Raw genomic sequence first — 24,347 nt, forward strand, 5'->3', positions numbered from 1 at the left:
ACAAATATAAGAAGATACCACAGTTACTGTGCCTGGATCTATGAGTAAATGCCCCTGGTTTATCATGATGGGTAAATTTTGAATAAAGCAATAGTACATTTATTTATTTATTTTTTTTACTATTCAGTGTTTTTTTTTTTTTTAATTTTACAATAAAATATAAAAATGTATATAAATCTTTTGTGTTATTTCTTCTTTCTGTTCTTTTTTAAAATGTCCAGTTCATTTAACCTGGTCTGGTTTCCACGACTTTGATGTCGAGACATCCATTCTTTTTCCAGCTGTTTTAACATGTCTGGTGTAAGGAGTCCATCCTGAACCAGTCTAGAAGTGAGCGATGCCTTCTGTGGTTCAGCGTTTGCTGGAAGTGACTTAGTTCCCCTAATTCTCCTAGGTCCAGGTGTTGGAGTGCCATCTGGAAAACCTCCAGAGTCCTTAGAAGTTTCGTCGAGGATTTGCAGTGCTGTCCTGCTTTCTGAGGCTCTAATGAGTTTGGTGATGCTATGAACACCAGTCTGAATGATGGCGTCCAGCTCTCTTTGAATAGCCCTGACAAGTGCAGCATCCGGAAACATATCCATGAAGCGGTAACTGACAAGGAAACAGGTGCAAAATTTATTACACAGAACCAGCAGTTCAGTATAAAACTTACATAGAGAGATGTAATCTTCCTACTCACAGACCCCATCCCTACCCCAATCTCCCTGTAGTTATCCCCTTGCCTATCACAGAGCAGGCCCTGCATTATTAGTGCCCAAAACAGCAACAAACAAATCACTCTATGAGCAAAGAAATAGTGCAAATCTGTATAAGCAACTAGCTACCATCTGCCCCATCTTGACCTACGAGCCAAGGTAAGCGTGCATCTTTCCGGGGGGGTCCTCAATGGAACTATGGCAAGAGAATTGCATAAATTTCAACTCACCTTAACCAAAGATAAAGATCAAGGACGTCATGTACAGCTTCCAGATGCATGAGATCTTTGATGGTTTTCGGAGGGGAAACAGGCCAGGTGACATGCTTGCAGATCCACTGGAAAGTAAGGGGTTCATTCCTGCTGAACTGACGGGCAAACTAAAGAAGCCAAGACAGAAGAAGTTTATTAGGATGCAAAAATAAAAATAAATAAATAATACTATAATAATGTAAAAAGATCCACATCCAATAGGTATTTTAAGTGACAACTGCTTATCATATAGTTTCTAAAAGCAAAAAGAGCACGAAAAGGTTAAATGCTTAAAGAAGCCCAAAAGTCCTACTCACCTTTAGGAGTGAAGTGCAAACAAATGGTAAATTGCGATTTATGGGGGCCGTGCAAAACACATACCGCGATCTTAAGTTTAATGGTATATGCTGGATCATGTCCGCCACAAATTTAAAATCTTCAATATTACATACAAAATAGTGTCCATCTACCTGAGAGAGACTAACAAATATGTCCTGAAAGACAGACAAGAAACAGAAAGAGAAGAGTGGTAAATGACTTAAAAGATAACAAATACAACCTGTATCATAAGAATCTTTCTGTATCCTTCTATTGACCTTATAAAGGTCCCCTGGCCAGGATAGGTCATCAGATTGCTAAGTGTTCAAGCTGTTCCAAGCTATCACTATATAACTATGCAGTGAATAAAACTTAAATGAACCAGTGGGGCTCCAGGCTCCATTGGTTTAAATGGAGCCTAGAGCCCCTCAAGCTAATTTGCATAATTTTAAAAACCTTATTTTTCTTAAAGACAAGGGCATAAGAAGCTTAAAGAAGAGCGGATCCTACCAGAGGGGGCACACACCAGTATGTCAGTGTGCTTGGTTTACAATCCTTTAACCTGGTGGTAGATGTCATGTCCTTTAAAGCAGAAAACTAAAACTCAGTATATAGCAATGGTGTCTAAGTTCTAAAACTCTGCTCCTGTTCACCAGAATGGCATCAAATTTTCAGTTTCCAAAACAGCCACTTATAGAGAGGACCTTCTTCTGGCACTTGCCACCTGGCTAAATGCAAATTGCCCCATTGCTGCAATAGCCAATTTTGTTTTCTTCTATTAAATAAGGTTAAAAATTTTAAACCTGTCACAGGGGACCTCATTTTCTCTACAGACAGGTTACAGAAGCCCATTGCACCTACATTGCAAATATGTCTTTCTGCTTTCTCTAACATTACTCTTTAATCATGTGACACACAACAAAATAGGCAAAATGTAGTATGTTAAAGTTAAAAAAAAACGAAAACAAAAAACACAAAATTCCATATAACAAAACAGAATACTTACTACGAGATTGGCAAGAGTAGCATCAGGCAAATGGTAGGCAAACATTTCTATCTGCTCCGCTGTGGGGTGCAACCCGGCAGCCTAATAACATGGAAATAAAGAAATCACATTTACAATAAAAGGAAAAAGCAGAAGGCGGATGACACAGAATGTCCAAGGAGATATAAGCGATCATTTTCAATAACCAAAAGGAATGGTTACAAAATAATAACATATCAAATAAAAACTGTATCTGGCAAAGCTACAGCAGCCCCTTGTGCTGTGGTAAGAAGACTGAATTTATTGCACCAAATATCTGTTCTGCTTTATTTAAGAGACAGACTCTTGAATATCAATGTCCAAATCCGGGTTCCTGTCATATTTGTTCTCTCATCTTTTATAGTACTTTACCTGTATAGCATGAACTGGTTTGTCCAGTATTTCCTTTAGCAGAGGTAGATCTTCCTGGACCATAGTGGTGACTTCACCTTCCTTAAACATGGAGCTGAACCTGCCAGCCCTACCAGCTATCTGCAAGGCCTGAGAAGTGCTGATCGTATCAATCTCCTTCTCTCCTTTCTCATTGACTGATGGTTTTACCAAGGAATTGAAAATGATTCTTTTTATGCTCCTGAAAACAGAAAAACCAAAAACCATTAAATCATAATTTTTTAAAATAAAAACGTAGGTAGCTTCAGGCACTGTCTACAACCCACAAGTTATCATCCACAATAAAACAGGTTCATACTGAGCATGTGACATGACGTGACAAAGTCTCTAGACAACAACAAGAACATTCTGCTGCCTGCAACATCCTCCAGCATGACCGGATTGTCAGTGGGTCAGGAGCCATTTCTTTGGAGGGCCACACAACCTTCCATGTGATATCCAGATGTACCCCGAGTGCCATTAGATACGGAGATGAGATCCTGAAACCCAATGTGAGACCATATCTAGATGCAGATAGCCCTGGGTGCCTTCTGATGTGTGACAACGCTAAGCCTCATGTGGCTGTATGTGACAGTAGTTATTACATGATGAAGGTGTTGATGCTATGGACTGGTTTGCCCGTTAGTGCTCCCTTATATGTATTTAAAAGGGAACCTACCACCCCGATTCTACCTATAAAAGGTAGAAGGGGAGGTAGGTGGATGGATGGGACGTGAGGAGAGCCCTTTTCTGGGCTAATCCTCACGTCCCGGGTGTCTTTTAGAAAACTTTATTACATGTATATGCACATTTTTTTATGCGCCTACTGGGGCGTGGAGTAGCCGGACATGAGGCTACTAGTCGCGGCTACTCCACGCCCCAGTAGCCACGTTAGTCCGCCTACCAGGTAATCTTCGGTGCGCAGCTCCTGGCAGCTGCGCACGCTCGTCTGGGTCCCCTTCGTTCTGCGCAGAACGCAGGCCTTCGGCTGCGCGGCCGCGGCTCCGGAACTACTGCGCATGCGCAGTTGTCGGGGGAATCGGACGAGCTCCTGGTAGCTGCGCGCCGAAGATTACCTAGTAGGCGGAGTAACGTGGCTACTGGGGCGTGGAGTAGCCGCGACTAGTAGCCTCATGTCCGGCTACCCCACACCCCAGTAGCCGCATAAAAAAAAATTTGCATATACATGCAATAAAGTTTTCTAAAAGACACCCGGGACGTGAGGATTAGCCCAAAAAAGGGCTCTCCTCACGTCCCATCCATCCACCTACCACCCCTTCTACCTTTATAGGTAGAATCGGGGTGGTAGGTGCCCTTTTAAGTTTCAAGCCCACTGTTTCCTTTGACACATGTAATAATTCTACTGTGAAGGATTTGTCAGCAACAAAACAGGAATATAACACCTGTGAAAAAAGTCAACCTTTACCCTAAAGCTCTGGCTTGAGCCAGGCATCTTTGCCTTTACTTTACAATAACTTCTGTGATAAGATTTCTGACTGCCTTGTCAAACATTGTATTGTGGAAGGGAAACATATTTATCTGGTGACCCAAGTGCTCTGTAGGTGTTTAACCAAGTATAACTGGTTACATAGACTGTAGAAGACTGATCATACAGCAAATGTACATAGCCTAGTATGGAGAATAATGAAAGCTCATGTGATGTAAAACATGTTATTCACATAATTTCCAAATAATTTAGGTAAAAACTGAAAATGAAATGTGTGTGGGATCTCATGTAACTTAACCCCTTAACGACTTGGCCTTTTTTAGTTTTTTCACTTCCATTTTTCACACCCAACCTTGAAAAATCTATAACTTTTTTATTTTTCCACATAAAGAGCTCTGTGATGGCTTATTTTCTGCGTAACAAATTGCACTTCGTAGTGACGGTATTTAATATTCCATGGCGCGTACTGGGAAGCGGGAAAAAAATTCCAAATGCAGTGAAAATGGTGAAAAAACACATTTGCGACGTTTTCTTGTGGGCTTGGATTTTACAGCTTTCACTGTGTGCCCCAAATGACAGGTCTACTTTATTCTTTGGGTTGCTACGATCACAGGGATACCACATTTGTACAGGTTTTATAATGTTTTCATACATTTAAAAAAATTAAAACCTCCTGTACAAAAATTTTTTTTTGATTTTGCCATCTTCTGGCGCTAATAACTTTTTTATACTTTGGTGTACGGAGCTGTGGGTGGTGTCATTTTTTGCGACTTTTGATGGCGTTTTCATTGCTATCATTGTTAGGACTGTGCTACCTTTTGATCACTTTTTATTAATTTTTTTATATTTTCCAAAATGGCAAAAAAATGTCATTTTTGACTTTGGACGCTATTTTCCGTTTTGGGGTTAAACGCAGTGAATAACCCTTATTATATACTTTAACCCTAGGTTGTCTGATCGATCCTACCATATACTGCCATACTGCAATATGGCAGTATATGGGGATTTTACTCCTCATTCATTACAATGTGCTGATAGCACATTGTAATGAATGGGTTAAAACTAGACAGCTTCGGGCCTTCGTGAGGCCCGATGCTGTCATGGCAACGGATCACCGCTCCCCGTGACGTCATCGGGGAGCGAAGATCCGCGCCAAGAAGGCAGCGCCCATGCGGCGCCATCTTTTTGAAGCCTCCGGCAGCATTGCCGGCGGCGATCGCGGTGAAAGCACCTGCGATCGGTGCTAGCACCGATCGCGGGTGTTACCGGTAAGCCTTTGCTGCAATATGCAGCAAAGACTTACCGGCTATGGAGAGGGCTCGGCCCGCAAGCCCTCTCCATGCACCGGCGCGCGCCGTACTAGTACGGCGCGCGTCGGGAAGGGGTTAAAAGACACGTAGCATAGGCTTTAGTTACATATGTTCCACGTTCATTTATCTGAAGATTATTAACAATGACAATGTCAACTCACAAATTCAGTCCCATTCCAATGGCATCTGTGGCTACCAAGATTTTACATTGGTCATCTGGGTCATTAAACTTGTTGGCCTGTGCTATCTTTGTCCCTAAAACAAGAAGTGAATGACAAATAAGTACAGTAGAAAAAAAGTCTAAATGTCAACAGACTATGAGTGAACTATACGTAGTAGTATCTAGAAAATACTAAAATATGGTAAACCTGGACTCATTTTAGCCCAGGAGTTCGGTCACAAGGCTCCAAAACAAGATTCATAGCATAATACAGCTCTGCAAGTCTAGTTTAGCGCAGAGCACAAGAGGCCGTAACCACCATGAGCTATTTTAATTATACATAGGGACCTCTTACATGCTCGTAAATGCCACTGATTCGCAATGTTATGTAAAAAGATATACCAGGAGTAGAATGACTTACCTGGAGGAAGGCTGCCATAAATTACAGCACATTCCAAACCGCGCGCCTCAATCTGCCGACTGACGGAGAAGATGTCGTTCTTATTGAAACAAACAATACAATCCCCAGGCCTGAGATTATTCAATGACTGAAGAGCATTATCTAAAACCTTGAGAGAAGTCAGTCTTTCGTAATTCCGTACCTTAAGAAAAGAAAATAGTTCATCTATAATAACTGATAAAAATACAGGCTAAGGCTGCATTCACACGCATGTACGGGGGACGTGTATACGGCCGATATACGTCCCCCATACACTTCTATGGGCTCACGGCCCTGTACGGGGAGCGGTATGGTGCAACACACATGCGGCACCGTACCGCTCCGTAGCCAGGGAAAAGATGGGACATGTCCTATCTTTTCCAGTATTACAGCGCCATAACTTCCTATAGAGAGGGGTGGGGGTAAGTTGTGCTCACCTCCTCCTCCTCTCCCCGCGCTGCCGTGTACCCGCCGTGCTACGGTGTGGCGGGCTCACAGCAGTGTGCATGTAGCCTAATAGCACTAAAAACACAGGCATAAAAATATGACAGTAATGTTACCTCTACTTCTTCACCTGTTGTGTACATCAGCTCCGTCACTAAATTGATCGCAGCTGCCTCCCCACAAAGGTGGATTTCTTGTGCGCAGATCCCTGGAACAGAAAATTGAGCAGTTTCAATGGAAAAGAAAAGAGGTAAAGAGGTCAGAACAGAGTAAAAGAGAAAGGAAAGAACACAAATATGAGCAGTGTGAAAATATCCTGTTGTTACCTAGGAGTGCTCTTGTCCATGCCCAACCTCTACCAGGATCTCTGATCATCTGAATTTCATCTATCACCGCTACTTCATCTTAAAAAGCAAAAAAAAAAACGGATCAATTATCAACATGACAATCAGTTACATATTAAAATGTGCAACTTATTGGTTGAAGATACATACAAGGTGTATTCACACTGCACATCTCTACTGTACATGCAGCATGTGCTGATGGCTTGCCTTCTGGATCAACGTGAATCAGCTCCTCTCCTGTGATTAAATCACAAGGAACACCCTATAGAAAGAGAAGGAAATATAGAAGATATTACCCAAAGTATCACAGCTCCAAGTAAAGGAAGAATAAAGCACCAAAGCTAAAAGGGGTTAGCCGGGGCGTGGCCTGACTACGGATGGAGATGGCCGCACATTAGAGCTTCTCCTGCCCGAACCCTGCTCCAGCACCGCTAACGGCACCAAATCCAGGCTTACAGCAACTGTTAATGGGAGCTAAGAGGAGAGGGGGTACCCGGACCCCAGCAGCGCCACTTAACCGATCTTCCGCTCGCGGCATTGGGCGATTTCTTATTGCGGCGGCCGCCGCTTCCCAGCCCGCAGCTGCGGTCAGCCCGACTCCGGCTTCAAGAGCGCGGGAAGCCCCCGCAGCAGATAGTCCGCTGAGCAACTCACCTGCCGCGGATCCTCCGCAGATGTCTGCCGACGAAGGGGTACCGGAGCCCGGAACAGCAGGAGGAGTATGGATGGGCCGCGCTCCTGGACAGCTGCCCCCTGAATGATGAATGATGATGCTTGATAAGCAAGATGGTTTAGATTTGTTTTCTTTCTCAGGATTGTGGCACTAAATGGAGGGGCGGTCATTTTGGGACGAATTTTTAGACGCGGGCATGGATCCCGCGACTATTATCGTTGGTTTACATTACTAGAAGGACCCTTGGGGTCCACGAGTAGTAGGTTGTCCCATTATGACCTCCTCTGCCTGCCAAAAGTTTACTACTGCCTTAATTACTTATTAATGTTTTCTCTTTTCCTCTGTACTTTTTCTCTTGAAACTGGATTTGGTTTATTGACTTATTATATATATTCTGTGTAATATGCGGTTGTGGGGGTGGGGGGAGCCTTTCGTAGTCAATCCACTACCCACCGGGGAATCCGTAGCCAGCGGGTCTGCCTATGGTATTGTAAGTGTTGTTTCCCCACTGTTTAGTGTTTAGTGTCGGTCTGTTGAGTGTTTGCCTAGTAAGTGTCTCGTCTTAGTGTATTGCCATTCCCCCCCTACATCCCTACCCATTCCCTTTACTATAACACCTGAGGTTCTTGTATTGGTTTTTATCCTCTCAGTCGGGGGGTGTGCGGTCGGAGGGGAGCCAGAATAGCCATGGATTCTGTTCGCCTAGCATCCCTCAACGTCAGGGGACTTAATGTCCCGCAGAAGAGATCACAAATCCTGTATGACATGCATAAACAGAGAGTTAACATCCTCTTCTTACAGGAGACTCACTTCCGCTCCACCACCATGCCAGACATCCGAGATCGTTATTTTGTACATTGGATCCACAGCGCCAACCCGGAGGCTAAATCGAAGGGAGTGTCAATAGCATTTCACAAATCACTGCCATTGGAGGTCCTGGCGACTAAGGTGGATGAAAACGGCAGGTATGTCTTTGCGAAGGTAAGAGCCTTCGGGCAGGTGCTTACTCTCGCCACCTGGTACCTTCCCAACAACAGCCCCATCCCTGCTTGCAGGACAATGCTGACCACACTGTCTGACTTTATGGAGGGACACCTCATAGTGGGGGGCGACTTTAATTTTCCCTTAGACCCCTCAGTTGACACGTCAGGGGGGCGGGGGGCTATCCCACTCAGTCACCTCCGTGGCCTTCGGAGAGACCTACATGCCCTGCAGCTGGTCGACATCTGGCGAACCTTGCATCCCCGGGATCGGGACTATTCCTACTTTTCTCCAGCACACGGATCTTATAGTAGAATTGATTTTTTCCTTCTGAGCCACAACGCTCTTAAATGGGAACCCACGGCAACAATTGGGAACATTCTCTTCTCTGATCATGCCCCTGTTTTCTTGACGTTGTCCTTTCAGCATCATAGCCGCAGTCCGTGGCGGTGGAGATTAAACGACAACCTCCTCAGAGATGCCATTTGTGCAGAGGAGATCAGACAGCATATAGCCTCTGTTAGCAAGGGCCCGGAGTGGAGCGACACAGCTCACTCTATTCGGAACTGGGAGCAACTCAAGGGGGAATTGCGGGACATTTTTGTTCGCCATGGTACCCGCCTTAAAACAGAAAACAATGCACGAATTAGTGCTCTCACGGCACAGATCCAGACATTGGAGTTACGTCATAAGTCCTCCCTGTCTGCATCCAATCTGGCTGAGTTGGCAGGGGCCAGGGAATCTTTAAGGTCTCTTTTAGACCAGAAATATTTGCATCATAGGGCCCGGTTTCAGAGTTATCTGTATGATCATGCAGACAAATGTGGTAGACCCTTGTCCCGACTACTGCACCCCCGCTCCCAGGCCTCATACATCCCTAAGATCAAAGGTCCAGGGGGATCGGAGGTTTTTCACCCTGATGAGATAAGTGACAGCTTCGCTTCTTTTTATACCTCATTATACAACATTAGGGGTACAAAGGGCCCGACCTCATCCCCTTCCCCATCTCCTCACATAGACTCGTATGTGGCGGAGACAAGCTTACCAGTCCTGTCCATGGAGGTCACCGATGCATTGGAGCAGGATATAGAGGAGGCAGAGGTCTCTGCGGTGATTAAAGACACACCAGCTGGTAAAAGTCCAGGGCCGGATGGGTTTACACCGGCCTTTTTTAAACAATTCAGAGAATTGCTGTCCCCTCTGCTAGCCAAGGTATACGGTGCCATATCCTCGGAGTCAGGCTTTTCTCCCAATAATATGGAAGCCCACATTAGCGTGCTACCCAAACAGGGAAAGGACCCCTCGCTCCCAGCCAGTTACAGACCCATTTCCCTAATAAATGTGGATGTGAAGCTATTTTCTAAGGTGTTGGCGGAAAGATTGGCCCCCCACATCCCGTCAGTGATACACACTGATCAGGTCGGATTCATCCCGGGAAGGGAGGCACGGGACAACTTAAACAAAACCATTCTCTTAATGTCACACGCGCAGGCGCGTTCCATACCCACCTGTCTTCTATCCGTGGACGCGGAAAAGGCCTTTGACAGGGTCCACTGGGGATTCATGGCGGCGGCACTTCAACAGATCGGGTTGGGTCCTAGGTTCCTGGGAAAAATTTTAGCCCTCTATTCCAACCCCACTGCCAGGGTGAGAGTTAACGGGAACCTTTCCGGGGCCTTCCCCATTAAGAATGGTACTAGACAGGGGTGCCCGCTCTCGCCCCTATTATACGTAATTGTGATGGAGCACTTAGCCACAGCTATCCGGAAAAACCCCAACATCCATGGGATCACAATGGGATCCAGACATTGTAAGGCTGCGCTGTACGCAGATGATTTGTTGTTGTATGTTTCTCAACCAAGGATTTCTTTCCCGTCGCTCATACAGGAGTTTAAGAGATATAGCGCGGTTAGTGACTTTAAAATCAATTATACTAAGACTGAGGTCCTTAACATTTCACTTCCTGCCTCTGAGGTGGACCACATTAAAGACAATTTCCCATTTCAGTGGCGGCAGACGTCCCTTAAATATTTGGGGGTAATGATTCCGACCGACCTGTCGAAGCTATACGCTCTTAATTACTCACCCCTTCTGGATCGCACCCTGAAAGATCTCCAAACATACGATTGTAAGCGCCTCTCATGGTTCGGCAGGATTAATGCCCTAAAAATGGATGTGCTCCCACGCTTTTTATACATTTTTCAGGGTGTACCGATTTTACCCCCTGCAGGTTTTTTCCGCACTTTACTGTCTGCCATGTTGCGATTCATCTGGGGATCTAAACGCCCTAGAATAGCCTGGAAGACGCTGATTAGACCGAAGTCAATGGGGGGGGGGGGGGGCGGGCCTCCCTGACCTTAAACTGTACCATCGAGCCTCACTGCTCCTCAGATTGCTTGACTGGACGTATAGCACCGTGTCCAAACAGTGGGTAGCTCTGGAACAAACATGTTCAACATCGCTTCTTAAATTGTTGCCTTGGGTTCCAGCGGGGACCTTTCCTGCTCCGGCGCCCCAGGCAATCTTGCTTAGGGACGCGCTGCGCCTGTGGAGATCACTAATAGCGAAGAAATTCTTGTCCCGGGAGCTTGGCCCTCTCACCCCGATTTTCCGGAACCCGGGATTCCAACCGGGAATGGCTAAGTTATCATTCTTGGGCTGGGGGGTTCTGGAGGACCCACGGATGTACGACCTACTGCAGGGATCACCACTACCTCTCCATAAGGACTTTACTCCACGACAGGGTCATACGGGCAGTTCTTGGTTCGAATACTCACAATTACGGTCCTTCATGGTGGGGGCGGGTGACTCAGCGGCCTTCGCCGGTTCCCTTACAGCCTTTGAGGGTTTATTTAGACTGGACGCAGCCCCACCACATGCCATTTCCCGAATCTACTCTATTCTGACAGACGACTTTAAGACTTCTGAACTCCCATTCGTTAGGAGTTGGGAACGTGAGTTGGGAACCCCCCTATCACAGGAAGACTGGGACAAATCTTTCCTTTTCACGCATAAAATGTCCTCTGCTTGCGCAGCGCAGGAAAAGGGATACAAGATTGTTGCACGATGGTACCGGGTGCCGACAGTGTTGCATCTAGCTTTCCCTTCGGTCTCGGACATATGCTGGCGCTGTGGAACGGACAAAGGGGATATGTTGCACGTCTGGTGGAGCTGTGAAGCTCTTAAACCCTTCTGGAGCCAGGTATTCAGCGTATACAGACAAATTTCGGGCAAAACGGTGTCCGCTTGCCCAGACGTGGCCCTTCTCTCAGTCCTTCCTGGTCAAATTGGAGCTCAAAAGAAGGACATACTACGTTTTTGCTTAATTGCAGCCAGGGCGGTAATACCGCGCCACTGGCGGTCTACCACATGTCCCTCCCTAGCCGAATGGGCCACAGAAATGTCTCACTTGTTCCGCATGGAGGAACTAGCCATCTTAACACCTGAAGCTCATGAAAAGTTTCTCCATGTCTGGTCTCCTTGGATGAGCTTTAGGGACTCCCAGGACTTTAAGGCCCTTTTCGAAGAGCAGGCCCCAGGATAGATTTCCCTAAAGCCTTTATAGTGGCATTTATATATATATAGCCTCACCGCGGAAGACAGGGAACCTCTGAAGCTTCTCCTCCCACCGTCCGGAACGCACTCCACAGGATTCCTCCTCCTTGTGTATGTCATCATTTCTTGTATCTTGCTGTATCTTTTTGTATCTGTCTAAGTGTCTGTCTTGTCGTGTTTTGTGTTTTAGTCTTATTAACATGCCCATTCCAGGCGCGTAGTTCTTTGCAACTCAGGAAACGAAAAGATCATTATGCTTTTTCAGGATGTCTCTAGAGACACAATGTGTGACCTGGATATATGCTTATGTTTACTATACATGCTTCACACCGTTTATTGTAGGCATTTGTCTACTGTTTTGTGAGTTTTTGTTCTACATTGTTCAATAAAAATGATTCAACATAAAAGGGGTTAGCCACTAAGTTTTCTGGAATGTGTGGAGGGCAGGATATTAGGCAATTTACTTATAAACATATATTAAAAGTTCTGCAGCACTTTCTTGATATGTAATGTAAAGACTATGGTTCAGAAATGTATTTTTACTCATTTCCCATTCTGGTCCATAACGTGTGTGGAGATGGACCTTGTGATTGTATGTCATGCGATCCTAATTCTCCATGATCTTGTGATATATTGCATACTTAAAGGGGTTGGCCACTTACAGTAAATAATTAAGATTTGTGTAATGAAAACGTATCCATTTTTTCAATATACTTTCTGCATCAATTCCTCAATGTTTTCTAGATCTGTGCCCGCTGTACTTCTATAGAAAGCTTGTCTTTTTCCTTCCAGTGGGTAGGACCTGTCCATGGTGATGTGATTGACATGCAGGTGCACAAGCCAATATTATAACACAACTCCTAGTACTCTCAGTGATGGTAACGTCTCACGCACCTAGATCACATCACCATCAACAGATTTCTATCCACTGGAAGTAAACTTAGAAGCTTTGTATAGAAGCAAAGCAAGCAGAGATCTTGAAAACAGTGCGGAATTGATACAGAAAGTATATTGGAAAATTGTGTAACTTTTCCTTACACAAATAATATGAATTATTTACAGAAAGTGGACAACCCTTTTAAAGCATTATATTGTACTGGACAAAGCAAAGATATATATGGGGCTGTATAAGACTGTGTAATCTATCTCTCAGTGGCTGATGCTGAGGATTTATCTGCACAATACTATAATATAATCTTGCACCTATTAGTTGGCTTAGTTGACGCCTGATAATTGTGTTTCATAATTGACAGATCAATTCTTGGGCAGTTTGCTTAATATACCTTCCCCATTGTATATAAATACACAACTATCTACGATCTTGTTGCCATTGAATGCCCCACACCCTCCAGTGAGTAGCCAATATCTGTATCTCCCCTTTATGTCTTCTGCATAGAATGTATAACAATCCTTCTTTATATCAAGAGTAAGAGATGCCTGGAGCTGGGGAGGGTTCTGTATGTGGGACTAGAAGGAGAGGGATACTACCAGCACTATAAACTAGAGAGTGCGGACACAGACCCATAGTGTGCTGCTGTCACACTCCAGGAATAGCAGAAATAATCCATGGCCGAGAAAGGTTTGTCAAACATAAAGCAGTTCTCACCGCATCATTGCTCTTCTTGTAGATCTCATGGGCTAGCAGTTTTAAGGGGCCACAATATATCCCAGACTTGGCACCTAGGTATCTCTGGATTGCATGGTATGTTTTACCACTGTTTGTTGGTCCAGCGTGGAAAATAATCTTGCGCTGAATGGCTCTTGCTTCTGGATACCTACAAGAAAATGCTAAATTGTTGACCTTACATAAAAAGTTTGATAATATAGTTACATATATTAAAGAAGTACTGTGGGGCTGCATCACACAAGAAATAATATGACTTGCAGTAAACAGGTGTTCTAGTTACAGATATATATCCCTGCAGTGAAATAAACTTCTGACTAGGGGCATTGTGGGAAATGTATCAGATATAAGGTACCGTATATACTCAAATATACAGCCAGCCCCCTGCCAAGCACATAAAAAATAAAAAAAAACTTAATACTCACCCTCCGGTGTCTGGATCGTTGGCGCGGGTCCCGATCTCCAGCCCAAGGCTCCTGATCTTCAGCGCGGGTCCCGGCGGCTCCTCTTCTCTCTTCTGTAGCCGGCAGATCGCATCCATGACGTCATCAGCAGCGGTGACACCACCACATCATAGTGTGTGGACGCAATCTGCCGGCTACAAAAGAAAGGAGAGAAGAGGATCCACCGGGACCCGCGCCGGAGATAGGGAGCCGCGACAACGATCCGGACACCGGAGGTTGAGTATTACGGTTTTTTATTTTTTACTTGACTCGTGTATAAGCCGAGGCGAGTTTTTTCAGCACATTTTTTGTGCTGAAAAACTCGGCTTATACACGAGTATATACGGTATATTAGAGGAATGAGATCAAAGTCTGTATATTTATACATATATATGTATATAGAGAACAAACATTTTGGAGTGCTTCTTAAAAAAAGTTCCATAAAAGAAAAAAATATTCATAGAGATTGTGTTCACTAAAAATTAAATAATCTCACCAATTAGGAGGTAATCTCAAGTCACTTATTTTACGGAGATCATCCATACAGTCCAGCATTGGAAAAACCTGTTTAGCGTGCCTCATGAAGAACGGGAAAATATCATCCATGTGGCCTAAATAAGTAAGATATTAATTACTAAAGGACACACACTTTCATTAAAGGAAGCAAGAACATTAACAAGTTCAAGTTTACAGTGTTCAAGACTTTGTCCAGAAATTTATTTTGATGGCCTATGGCTAGGAGAAGCCAAATGAATGATCGGGTGGGGGAGGACAGATGGAAATTACTGCTTCTGGCCACTACACTCAGCATAGAGCCAACTGCTTCTGCCTCCATTCTCTGAGTTTATATTGATGGCCTGTTCTCAGGAATAGCTGTTCAGCATAAACACCTGAACAATCCCTTAAAGCTTTGGCCATACCAAAATGGTGTCACAAACAGTGAGCCCATGTGGTTTTGATATGTTGTAGCATAACTGAAGTAAACATACCGACTCCACAGCAAATATCACTCAAGACGATGTGTAGATCCACTTGTAGAGGGTCACTTTCCATAACATATCTCCTGAAGCTTATAAAAGCTTGATGAAAAAGACGAGCTGAAAAGGAAAACAAACTATTCATCAAGTCTCTTGAGTAACATCATACCACAAGATATCCTCTGCTTGTAAGTCCTGGAAGAACAGAAGAACCCTAAAAATAGATTTAACTCAGGTAACCAGAAGGCGGCTACCAAGAGATGCAAGAACAGAACTATGATGCATTTCATTATGTCCCCGGATTGTTATATCAACCATAGATGCTCTATGATTTTTGTATCATGGCCACATAAAATATGATTGGCCCTAACAGACGCTATAAAATTGGGTTTATCATAAACTTTCTCTATAGCAAGTTTAGCCCTACTAACTATTCTTGGAGTAAAAACTGATAAAACATACAACAGAAACTCCAAACATTAGTGTAAACACAGCTCAATTCACCAATAAGAACGAACCAATGAGAGAGATTTGTTAAATTCCAGAGCAATAATTAATGTCACTGACTGGTTTCTGTCTGAGATCCATTGTAAACTTTAGGATTCTTTTTGGTCTTTTCTTTAATCTGTTCCATTATATTAGCTGCCAAGTGGGAAAAGTCTCCAAAATTGCCAACCTAAACTTACAACAAGAAATTTCAAGACATATTGACAATGTGTCTTCTGGAATAAGTGGTCACATGCGTCTTTTATGTAAAATTTGGAAAATGGTGGATGTTAGGACAAATCTATGCTGCAAATGTTTTTTTTCTGTATCAATTCTGTATAATATTGTTATTTCCTGCATCAATTATGACTAGAGATGAGCGAGCACTAAAATGCTCGGGTGCTCGTTATTCGAGACGAACTTTTCCAGATGCTCGAGTGCTCGTCTCGAATAACGAGCCCCATTGAAGTCAATGGGAGACTCGAGCATTTTTTTAATAAAACTGAACAGTAAAAGAACAGTGCAAAAAAAAAAATTCCAGATGTTTGCAGATGCTTTACTTGTAAGAACACATTGAAATAACACTATTCTTCACTTTGCAGGTGTTCGCGCGTGTCTCCCGCTAAGTTAGGAGATGTGCACGAACATCTGGAATGTGAAGAATAGTGTTCTTTCAATGTGTTCTGCACTTAAATGCTCCTGTGTTCACTGTTTTTAATGTTTTAATTCTATTCTTCACATTGCAGGTGTGCGCGCGTGTCTCCCGATAGGTTCGGAGATGTGCACGAACATCTGGAATGTGAAGAATAGTGTTATTTAAATGTGTTCTGCCCTTAAATGTTCGTGTTTTCACTGTTTTTAATGTTTTAATTCTATTCTTCACATTGCAGGTGTGCGCGCGTGTCTCCCGATAGGTTCGGAGATACGCGCGCACACCTGCAATGTGAAGAATAGTATTAAAACATTAAAAACAGTGAACACAGGAGCATTTCAGTGCAGAACACATTGAAAGAACACTATTCTTCACATTCCAGATGTTCCGAACATCTCCGAACCTAGCGGGAGACACGCGCGAACACCTGGAAAGTGAAGAATAGTGTTATTTCAATGTGTTCTTACAAGTAAAACATCTGCAAACATGTGTAATATTTTTTTTTTACAATAAAAATACTTTTATTCAATTTTTTTAATTAATTTACTGCTCGATCTCGAGCCGGCGAGATACTCGTCCGATTAACGAGCCGGTCCGAGTATGCCAATACTCGACCGAGCAGTATACTCGGACGAGTATACTCGCTCATCTCTAATTATGACCAATAAAAATTGTTTAAAAAAAAAAGTGATCACACGTCTGATTAAGGCTTCATGTACAGTAAAAGGGATGACTGCTGGGCTACTGCAGACATCTGTTTTATCCTGTGTTCTGTCTGTTATTACATCTAAGTTGTTTCTATGTTTTCGTTTTATAACATTAGAGTCTCATATTTAAACAGATAAGTCAACATTACTCACATACTTCTAGTTCTAAGTACAAGTCTCAGTCGTCTCTTACCATCCAAGCCATTCTCAGCAGCCAGCTTCTGTATTTCTTTTCGTCTGTAAAACTTGTTTAAAATGTTCAGCACTTCACCTATAAAACAATTATATTAGAAAGTAAGTGTAAGAGGACTAGTTACATTTCAAGTACTCTTACCGAGCACCTACAAACATTCACTGCGGTAAATCCACAGCGTAATAAAGTAGTGGAGGAGTAGTGTGGGATGTAAGAAAATCCCATCCATACACTGCAGAAAACATCCAAAGCAGAAGCAGATTTCTGTTGCGGATTTATGATGCAAAGCATGTCACTTAATTGCTGTGGATCGTGGTACTAATATTAAGCTCTGCCCCATGCCAAAGCAGAATCGAAGCATAAAACGCATAGATGCCAGCCATTAGCTGCAGTTAATGGAAAATAAAGTTAATTTCTATACAGATTATTTCATATATGAGTCATTTCATAGTGTCCACGTGTTCATACGTGGCAAGAAATTAATAGAAAAACAACACTACTTCCTCTTCTTTAAAGGGCATCTACCACCAAAATGTAGGACAGTATGCAAATGAACCTGAGGGGCTTCACTGGTGTTATTGAAGTCGGGACCCACTCAGGCTCATTTGCATACAGTCTTTCATCCTGGTAGTAGATGCCCTTTAACACCACGATGCAGCTCTGGTGGTCAGTGGCAATGTACTCAGTGATGCCATCATGCTAGATAGTAAAGCAAATCACTCCTGTCCATCAGTCATGTGTTGGCAGAAAACACCGTGATGCCAGCCAGCTCTTTGTGAAAAAGTAAATTGTATCATTTATATTAAACATTAGCTTTTAGGAAATTTTCTATTCATTTTGGACAATCATTGTTTAAAGTTGTGTCCATGAGCTGTGCCTGATCACCATTCAAGGGAAAAGAGATGAACTGCAATACCAGATATAAACCATGGGTCAGGGGGGCGCTGTTTAGAGGAGAAAATGACAATCTTTATTTGCTTAGTCTATGAGAAAGTTATAGAAGATTTGTGAATATAATCCCTACTGGAAGGAGGAGGCATGATGCCCCACAGCCCTGTCAGGTGTCAGTGACTGCCCCAGGTGTGACTTACTCTTATTAAGAGGCTGGGTCAGCTCAGCCCCAATGTCTGACCCCGGGCTCTCCATATTTCTGGGCTCCACAGGGACGAATAATGATGTATCCAGGCGCTTGCCATTATCACTAGAGAAGCCCCGCGTCCTCCACCTCCCGGTCACAGAGCTAAGGACACCGGGGCCGCGGTGTGCAGGGGACTGGCGGCTCCGTGTAGATGCCTGCAGGCAACACCTGGCCAGGGAAGACACTCTCCTCATGTACATGGCGGGGGAGCCACATACACAGGACTTTAGAAGTCACTGCAGCCTGCAAGACCCCGGCAAGAGCAGCATGACAACTAGCGGCGCCGGCTGATGACGTGCACCCACCTAGCTAGTACAGGAGAACAACGTGACTGCGAGCGGCGCCGCATGATGACGTCACGAGACACCTCCCACTAATTCAGAGGAGCTTAGCCCGACAACGAGCTGCGCGCTCTCGTGACGTCACATACAAAAGGACCCCGCAGCTAGGTGGCCGTCATGGCGCCTGCGTGACATTGTGAGGTCACGGAGTCAAATAATTTAAAGTGTTGATATTCAGTATATCCATTGCTGCATTGTTCCCAAATCGGTGCATGATATTTGGATACATAATTCTGGTACCTTATTGACTGACATGAAAACTGCAACTATTTTTTGCAACTTTAAAGAGAAACGGTTGCTAGGTGTTACTGCACTAAACTACAACCACCCTAGAAAGGGTATTACTTATCCTTTTTAAAATTAACTCTCTCCCAAATTCTGGCACTTATGACTCTTCTCACCCAATTTTCACATGAGATGAGTCAAGTTTATTGCTTGCAGGGGTAGTGTCACTTCAGATGCCCCAATCTTCTGTTCTTCTGTGTCATACCGGCATTAACCCCCTTAGCGTCCGTTTTTATATTTTCATTTTTCACTCCCCACCTTCAAAAATCTAAAACTTTTTTTATTTTTCAATGTAAAGAGCTCTGTGACGGCTTGTTTTCTGTGTAACAAATAGCACTTCATAATGATGGTATTTAATATTCCATGCCATGTACTGGGAAGCGGGAAAAAAATTCCATATGCAGTGAAAATGGTGAAAAAACGCATTTGTGCCATTTTCTTGTGGGTTTGGATTTTACGTCTCTCACTGTGCGTCCCAAATGACATGTCTACTTTATTCTTTGGGTACCATTTTTATATAGGTTTTATAATGTTTTCATAAGTTTACAAAAAATTAAAACCTCCTGTACAAAACAAATATTCTTAAAGGGAACCTACCACCACGATTCTACCTATAAAGGTAGAACGGGTGGTAGGTGGATGTATGGGACGTGAGGAGAGCCCTTTTTAGAGCCAATCCACGCCCCAGTAGCTTCTTTTCTCCTTCTACCCTGACATCTTCGTAACTGCGCGACCTCGTCTGAGAAGCACAGTAGCTCAGGCTTCGGAGCAGTGGCCGCACAGCCGTAGGCCTGTCGTTCTTCCCGGACGAGGGTGCGCCGCTACGAGCGATGTAGCTGTGCGCTGAAGATGTCAGGGTAGGAGGAGAAAAGAGGCTATTGGGATGTGGAGTAGCCGCGACGTGTAGCCTCATATCCGGCTACTCCACGCCCCATTAGCCCCTTAAGAAAATTTACATATTAGGGTATTAAAGTTTTAGCGGGGAAGTGAGGATTAGCTTTAAAATCCTCACGTCTCTCCCATACATGCACATACCACCCGTTCTACCTTTGTAGGTAGAATCGTGGTGGTAGGTTCCCTTTAATTTTGCAATCTTCTGGCGCTAATAACTTTTTCATACTTAAGTGACCGGAGCTGTGTGTGATGTCATTTTCTGCGACTTTTGATGACATTTTCAATGCTATGATTTTTAGGACTATATGGCATTTTGATCACTTATTATTGAATTTCTTATGGCAAAATGGCAAAAAAGTGGCATTTTCGACTTTGTTTTCCGTTACAGGGTTAAACGCTGGAAATAATTGTTAATATACTTTGTTAAAACTGACATTTTGGCAAGCGGCAATACTAACATGTTTATGATTTTTACTGTTTATATTTATATCTGTTCTAGGGAAAGGGTTTTTTTTTTAATTTTTAGGTTTATTAAATAAATTTTTTTACTATTTTTCAGACCACCCTAAGGTACTTTAACCCTAGGTTGTCTGATTGATCCTACCATATACTGCCATACTACTTGACCGCCTCGGGTCATGCCTAAACCATGACAACCTCAGGTCTTTGTGTGACCTGAGGCTGTCGTGGCAACGGATTGGCACTCCCCAATGACGTCACGGGGAGCATCGATCCAAGCCAAAAAGCAGTAATAAACTGCATCTCCCTTCTCCCTAGGGTCTGACACCTGTAGACCCTGTTCTGCTCCCACGGCTAGTGCCGAAGCAGTAAAAAGGATGTCGCTGACCGGTCCGAAGAGAGTTAATGCCAGCTGCATCAATCAAAGGGTTAACACCTCTAGCACCGGTTGCGGGTGTTAGCTGCATTGTGCACCAAACATCCGGTGAGTATGAAGAGTACTCAGCCCATGAGCCCTCTTCATACTCCCCCTTCTGCTAAAGTGGTAAGGGGTTAAATATAAGACTCTCATCTTTCAGATGACATCAGGCTTATGGTTCTGTGAGCTACAGAACTGGACACATACAGTAGGCCATTAAAAATAGGCAGGAACTGGATCTTTATCTGCAGGCTTACATTTTCAACCATGTTTGAGCTTCCTGTATCTCTGGTTCTATCTTTAATATGAGACCAAAATGGTTTTGAGGTACTGTATATACTCGCGTATAAGCTGACCTGAATAGAAGCCGAGGTACCAAATTTTACCCAAAAATAGGGAAAACCTATTTACTTCGAGCATAAGCCTAGAATGGGAGACGCATTGGTCACAGCCTCCAGCCAGTATATAGCCAGTTCAAGCCCTCTAGTATATAGCCAGCAACAGGTCCCGCACTGGCCGCACACACCATGTCGCCAGTGGCAGCTGACATCATTCGGTGTACACCGCGAGCCGCTGCCGAAATGAAGAAGACCTGTGCAGGCTTTTTACTTAAATTATAATCAGAGTTTGGGTTTTTCAGCAAATTATTTGTGCAGAAAAACTCTTTTACTCGAGTTTATACAGTACTATAGAAAAGAAGAGGATAGGCTCTTCTGAATTGACCTCTTCATGCAACCACTGAACTTGACTTCTCTCATGTGAAAATAGATTTCAAATTTGCCTTAATTTGGGTGAGATTTTTTATAGGTGTGAGATTAAACAGGTGAGATTAACATAATAGAGAATTCTAGAAAGGACATTTCATCCCCGTCTTGAGAGGGCTAATAGTTTAGTAGGGTAAAACTTGGCGACAGGTTGTCCCTAACCAGGTGCTGAAGTTGCCTTTTAGTTTTTCACTTCCCCCCCTTTCAAAAGCCAGCCCTTTTTCTTTTAGGTTTACAGAGCTGTATTCTCTCCCATTTGTAGTAGTACCTATTTCATTAGTACACAATACTATACTTTCATTAGCACATTACTGATTAGCAGTACACGCCTGCAGCACCAATCCCAACTGCAGTTTGGGATTATATAACGAGGAACTGCAAAAATGCATCAAATCCACCGAGAAGAGATTTGACAAATTACACAGCAAGATTGCAGTTACAAAACGCATGTGTTGATGCAATGTTAAATGAAAGCATGTGTTTGTTAACTATGCTAACACATTTGTTAACGGATGTGTTATGTAACAATGTTAACAGCTGTGTATTCAGGCAAATCTCCTCTTCTCAGCTGTTCTGATGCACTTGAAAACGTATGCGTTACTGCCACGTGCGAATACACCCCAAATTGAATTACTGAAAAAGAAAAAAAACCTTGATACTTTTTTTTTGAGAAGCATTTGTCACAACTTGCATTTTGGCCTGCGTTTTCATTACGTTTGAAACCCATTACAACAGCTGAGGAGAGGCGATTTGCCGAATTACATTTCTGTTAATGTTTCCGTTTACAAAATGCGTAAAGTAAACAAGATGTTAACTCATGTGTTAACACATTACCGCAGGTGTGAATCAGAATGGGTGACATATAACACTGTATTTTCCTATGTATAATATTCCCCCCTGCGAGGGTCCTTTTTTGTTTCTAATGCTCCTAATTTGGTACATTTTTTGGATAATGCAGTCTCCGGCGAAACTTCCTTCAAAAATACCCATAATAAATTTTCCTTCCACTGATTAAGAACTGTATATGCTAATGAAAAATCTAACCTGAAATTACAACTATATTAAAAAGACCACATGGGGTTTGTAAGATATTTTATTTACTGAGTATTTACCCCAGAACATGAAGATATAAAATACTTTAACAATATAATAAAGCAGTTTATATACACTGTGAATGTGAAAAGTATATTTGAAGATTTTACCATTATTAGAAAAGAAAATACAGACCTAAATATAGCAACATTATGCCGATAACTAAAAAAAACAAAACAAAACATGATTTTTGCAATTTACAAAATATATTAATTACGAGGCTATCTTACAGGGAACATAGAGATGTAAGCAGAGTTACTAGTCACGTAACAGGTTATCCTTGTGTATGAGCTGATGCATAGATAACTGCACGGAAGATGCCGTTACCCGTAACCACAATGTAGGAGAAAAGACATCAATTTGGTTATCGCAAACTGACTGCAATAATCTGTACATTGGCTTCTATTCCCTGTAATGTTACGGATTATAATGTATTAGCAATATTAAGGACCCAGAAGATGCAAGTGCTGTGCTAGTTTAGAGTTGGGATGCATGAAGATGGGAAAAGATGAATATTTTTAATCAGAAATAATTATTTCATCTCTAACAATTTAGATTTTTGTATTAAGCTAAGCCATGTAATGAGAATTTTACAATACAGGCGGTCCCCTACTTAAGAACACCCGACTTACAGACGACCCCTAGTTACAAACGGACTTCTGGATTTTGATAATTTAATGTACTTTAGTCCCAGGCTACAATGATCAGCTATAACAGGTGTCTGTAATTAAGATTTGTTGTTAATCCTGGTTGTTATGACAACCCAAAATTTTTAAATCCAATAGTCAGAGACCAAAATATGTTTTTTTTTTTACCTGGGGCTACAATTATAAAGTATACAGTTCCGACTTACATGCAAATTCAACTTAAGAACAAACCTACAGAACCTATCTTGTATGTAACCCAGGGACTGCCTGTACTTGAACTAAAGTCAGAAGTCAGCATTTGGATAACCCCTGTGACCTATAATCTATCTTATATTGTGAGATAGTTGTACAGCTTTATAGCAACGACTTCACTTCAAACCAACTAGTTCTTAAAAAGGTGGATGTTTTATCGGGTCCCATAAGGTGTTCCTTCCCCTCCTCCAGTAAGAGGACTGATGGCGTATAAGCATTGAGATGGTATGACACATTACATGTATGCTGGCTGAACTCAAAGTATGGAAGGACTTGGAGACAACCAGTGAATATGGGATCTCCAGGAAGCACATAAACAGGGGTTTGGATTTCAACATGCCTATTGTTATAAGGAAGATCAGCCTCCTTCATACAGTGAGGGATATGTCCATTGATAAGAGACCACCACCTTTCAATGCCTCCATCTACATTATTCCATTGGCCATTGTGGACAACGCCTTTAAGTACTTCAGGTACCACAAGCATACGTGATCCGAAAAGCCTGTGTTAAAGGAGGTGTTTTGAAGGTTGATAAACATGGCTCCTTTCTTCAACAGTGCCATACGAGGCCATAGTCTTTGCTGGAATTGCAGATCCATAGTACAGAAATGAATGGAGATTAGTTGCAAAACCATGCACTACCCATGGTCAGGTGTGGAGCAGTTTTTAGAAGAAAGCTGCCATGTTTTTCCAACTTCCATACAAACCCTTTAAATGGAACCCGCCATCAGGATGACACATTTTCACTTAAGGACTGGTTCCCATAGACTTCTAATTCCCAGTCTGCTTTTAAAAACAAACATTGGAACTGCCTGCAGCAGTTTAATTATATTTTTTCTGTTTGATTGTAATTGTTGGGGTTGAAAAAGGCTGCAGAAAGTTAATAAAAAATGTCTGATTTAAACAAAAATTACTGATTCCACTCACTTAAAAGATGATAAAAG

At 42.9% G+C, this 24,347-nt stretch overlaps 1 protein-coding gene across 2 annotated transcripts; it reads right to left on the reverse strand.

Moving 5' to 3' along the window:
- Positions 1–94: 94 nt before the first annotated feature.
- Positions 95–18,667, reverse strand: SUPV3L1 (Suv3 like RNA helicase). 2 transcript variants are annotated; one of them, XM_072131249.1, is made up of 15 exons: positions 18,557–18,667; positions 17,114–17,191; positions 15,088–15,195; positions 14,595–14,709; positions 13,638–13,806; positions 6,973–7,084; positions 6,805–6,882; positions 6,595–6,686; positions 6,017–6,197; positions 5,597–5,690; positions 2,661–2,880; positions 2,271–2,351; positions 1,264–1,440; positions 926–1,074; positions 95–591 (listed from the first exon to the last, which is right to left on the reverse strand). In XM_072131249.1, the coding sequence occupies exons 3-15, from the start codon at positions 15,149–15,151 to the stop codon at positions 186–188; spliced, it is 1,938 nt and encodes a 645-aa protein (XP_071987350.1). In that variant the 5' UTR covers positions 15,152–15,195; positions 17,114–17,191; positions 18,557–18,667; the 3' UTR covers positions 95–185. The 2 variants fall into 2 exon arrangements, with proteins under 2 accessions (XP_071987350.1, XP_071987349.1); XM_072131248.1 differs by lacking the exon at positions 18,557–18,667 and adding an exon at positions 18,205–18,550.
- Between the last annotated feature and the right edge of the window lie 5,680 nt (positions 18,668–24,347).

This window comes from Engystomops pustulosus, chromosome 11 (genome assembly GCF_040894005.1).
Source record: "Engystomops pustulosus chromosome 11, aEngPut4.maternal, whole genome shotgun sequence".
Taxonomy (NCBI): domain Eukaryota; kingdom Metazoa; phylum Chordata; class Amphibia; order Anura; family Leptodactylidae; genus Engystomops; species Engystomops pustulosus.